The sequence below is a fragment of the Myotis brandtii genome, unplaced genomic scaffold, assembly GCF_000412655.1.
Source record: "Myotis brandtii unplaced genomic scaffold, ASM41265v1 scaffold133, whole genome shotgun sequence".
NCBI lineage: Eukaryota > Metazoa > Chordata > Mammalia > Chiroptera > Vespertilionidae > Myotis > Myotis brandtii.
The window spans coordinates 1,891,056-1,893,886 of NW_005354718.1; the positions used below are offsets into that span (position 1 = coordinate 1,891,056).

The following is a 2,831-nucleotide window of genomic DNA, read 5'->3' on the forward strand; positions in this document are numbered from 1 at the left end:
CGGCGCACGTGAGGTTCTGAGAACCCGGAAGTTACGTTGTAGGCGCGCGTCCTGGGGGCGGGAGTCAGCTGAGCTACCCGGACAAGGTTGCGATCACCTGGGCTCCGCTAACGGGAGCCGGGGGTCTCTAGGCGGCGGGCGTGGGGTGCGGGACTGCGCCAGGTCAAGGGGGAGCGCTCCTGAGCCACCTCGCTCTGTAAGGCGACAGCGAGAAGATCTCAGGCTTTTAAAGAGGAGGAGGGCGGCGGGTCGCCAGGGTCTGTCCGATCCCGGTGGAGGCTGGGGAGTCGCCGGCTCCAGGCGGGGCGACAGGGATCCCTGGGGGAAGCCCCGTTGTGATCCCTGGGGCGGCGAGTCCCCAGGCCAGGCACCATGGCGTCCATCCTGGATGAATACGAGGACTCGCTGTCCCGCTCGGCCGTCTTGCAGCCCGGCTGCCCCAGCGTGGGCATCCCGCACTCGGGTAAGGGAAGGGAGGGCGCCCTCTCAGCTCTCCTGGCACCTGCGGGGGCGGAGTGGGGAGGGTGGCTCCCAGAGCTCTGGTTCGCCTCCTGGGCCCCTGGGTCTCCGCAGGCTCTCTTGGTGGTGGTCGAAGTTTGAAAGAGCAGCAAGAGCAGCCGCGTGATCTAGGCCCTGCCTCTAGGGTCCTTCTAAGAGGGAACTGGGACCCAGATAAGGAAGTAACTTGCCTGCAGGCTGCAGTTGGGAGAACTGAGAATAGGCTTCAAGATTCATCTGAGTCTGTGCTTTTCTCGAGGGTCTTTCTGGAGGTGGGAGGAAGAGAATGGGGAAAGAAACTGGTGAAAGGGGGATGTTGTATAAGGAGGGATGGTCCAGAGCTAACTTTGTCCCTGAACAGGGGGAAAATGAAGTATTTCAGGCCTTTGCTAGAGCTGGGTGAAGCCTGGCATTGAGGAGACATTTTTGTGGAAAGTAGTACAGAATTGGCAGCGGGGTCTGAAGTGCTGAGGGTTTTGAGCAATGGTAAAGGAATGAAGTAAAGCCAGAGAGAAAGCAGTTTGTTAACCAACTGATTGGAACGGTTCTCCCGGGTTCCCTGTACCCTCATTTTTTTTCTGGAGACTCGCTGAGAGCATTACTGCATGGGCAGGGAGGGGGGGAGAGAGTGAAGCTAGATGACTTTCGTTGAGCTGGGGTTGCTGGGCCAAAGATTGATAAGGGAAAATGCCCAACCCTTCTCCCCGACTGCCCCCCCCCCATAACCATTGGGAGCAGGTACATCATGGCATAACAGCATCCCAGGGGGTCAAAGAATCAATTCCTCACTTCTGTCAGAAGTGTGGGAAGAGCCCAGGACCCCTCATGCAGAGGTGATTAGCAAACTACTTGACATACTGGTTTTTAACCAAGGCCCTGGGCAGGCATATGTTGGGAAAGTGGAGAGGAACACTGTTTTGTTGTTGTTGTTAAACCTCACCCTAGGATACTTTTCCATTGATTTTTAGAGAGAGTGGAAGGGAGGGGTAGAGACAGAGAGAGAAACATCGATGTGAGAGAGACACATTGATTGGTTGTTTCCCGCACGCTCCTTGACCAGGGCCAGGGATCAAACCTGCAACCGAGGTATGTGCCCTTGACTGGAAATGAACCTGCAACCCTTTAGTCCACAGGCCAACACTCTGTCCACTGAGCCAAACGGGCTAAGGCAGGAGCACTGTTTTTTGTTGTTTCTTGCCTTTCTTCCGTCTCTTCCATAGCTAACCTTTTCTTTGCTTCTCACCTGTAGGGTATGTGAATGCCCAGCTAGAGAAAGAAGTGCCCATCTTCACGAAGCAGCGCATTGACTTTACGCCTTCCGAGCGTATCACCAGTCTTGTCGTCGCCTGCAATCAGCTCTGCATGAGCCTGGGCAAGGATACACTGCTCCGGTAAGTTAGGGCCAAAATATATAGGAATAGGGAGTGGAATGGTGATATTTTGGGACTGTTCACTAACTCATGCCTTTCTACTTCTCTAGGCAGGTGAAACAGGGGATTTGGAATTTTCAGGAAATATTCTTCCCAAAGAGAACCAATGTAGTGTGGTAGTTAAGAATACGGTAGACCTGGATTCAGCTCTGGAATCTTGAGCAAGTCAGCTAGTCTTTCTAAATGTGTCCCTTCATCTGTTACAGATAACACCAACCCACCAATTAGTCACATGGGTCAGTGGAACTGTCTAGAATCCTGAATAAATCCACTCTAAAGGGAAATAATGGTCTGGCTGGTGTGGCTCAATGGTTGAACGTCAACCTATGAACCAGGAGGTCGTGGTTCGATTCCCGGTCAGACCATATGCCTGGGTTTCGGGCTCGATCCCCAGTGTGGGGGATGCAGGAGGCAGCTGATCAATGATTCTCTGTCATCATTGATGTTTCTGTCTCTCTCTCCATTCCTCTCTGAAATCAATAAAAGTATATTTTTTAAAATGGAAATAATGTATCTTAATAAAGCTGGAAATAAATACATATATAAATTGACAAAGGAATTAGCAAATTTGTTTATCTATCTGGAATAACCACCTGGGATAAAACAGCTAAACCTCTGTGTCACAGAAATGAATTCTAGGTGAAATAGTTATTTAAATATAAAATATAAACAATGCACCCTGGCCCTAGCCGGTTTGGCTTAGTGGATAGACTGTCAGCCTGCCAACTGAAGGGTCCCGGGCTCAATTCTGGTCAAGGGCACATGCTGGCATTGCAGGCTCAATCCCCAGTAGGAGACGTGCAGGAGGCAGCCGATCAGTGATTCTCTCATCATTGATGTTTCTATCTCTCTCTCTTCTCTGAAATCAATAAAAATATACATTAAAAATAAATAAATAAATAT

At 50.9% G+C, this 2,831-nt stretch overlaps 1 protein-coding gene across 1 annotated transcript in view; it reads left to right on the forward strand.

The window, feature by feature from the left end:
• The first annotated feature begins 36 nt into the window (after positions 1-36).
• Positions 37-2,831, forward strand: part of VPS18 (vacuolar protein sorting 18 homolog (S. cerevisiae)) — a 10,011-nt gene continuing 7,216 nt past the window's right edge. Inside the window, exons 1-2 of the mRNA XM_005860255.2 lie at positions 37-463; positions 1,748-1,889. Of these exons, the coding sequence (XP_005860317.1) occupies positions 373-463; positions 1,748-1,889 (233 nt within the window). The 5' untranslated portion in view covers positions 37-372. The remainder of the gene's footprint in view (positions 464-1,747; positions 1,890-2,831) is intronic.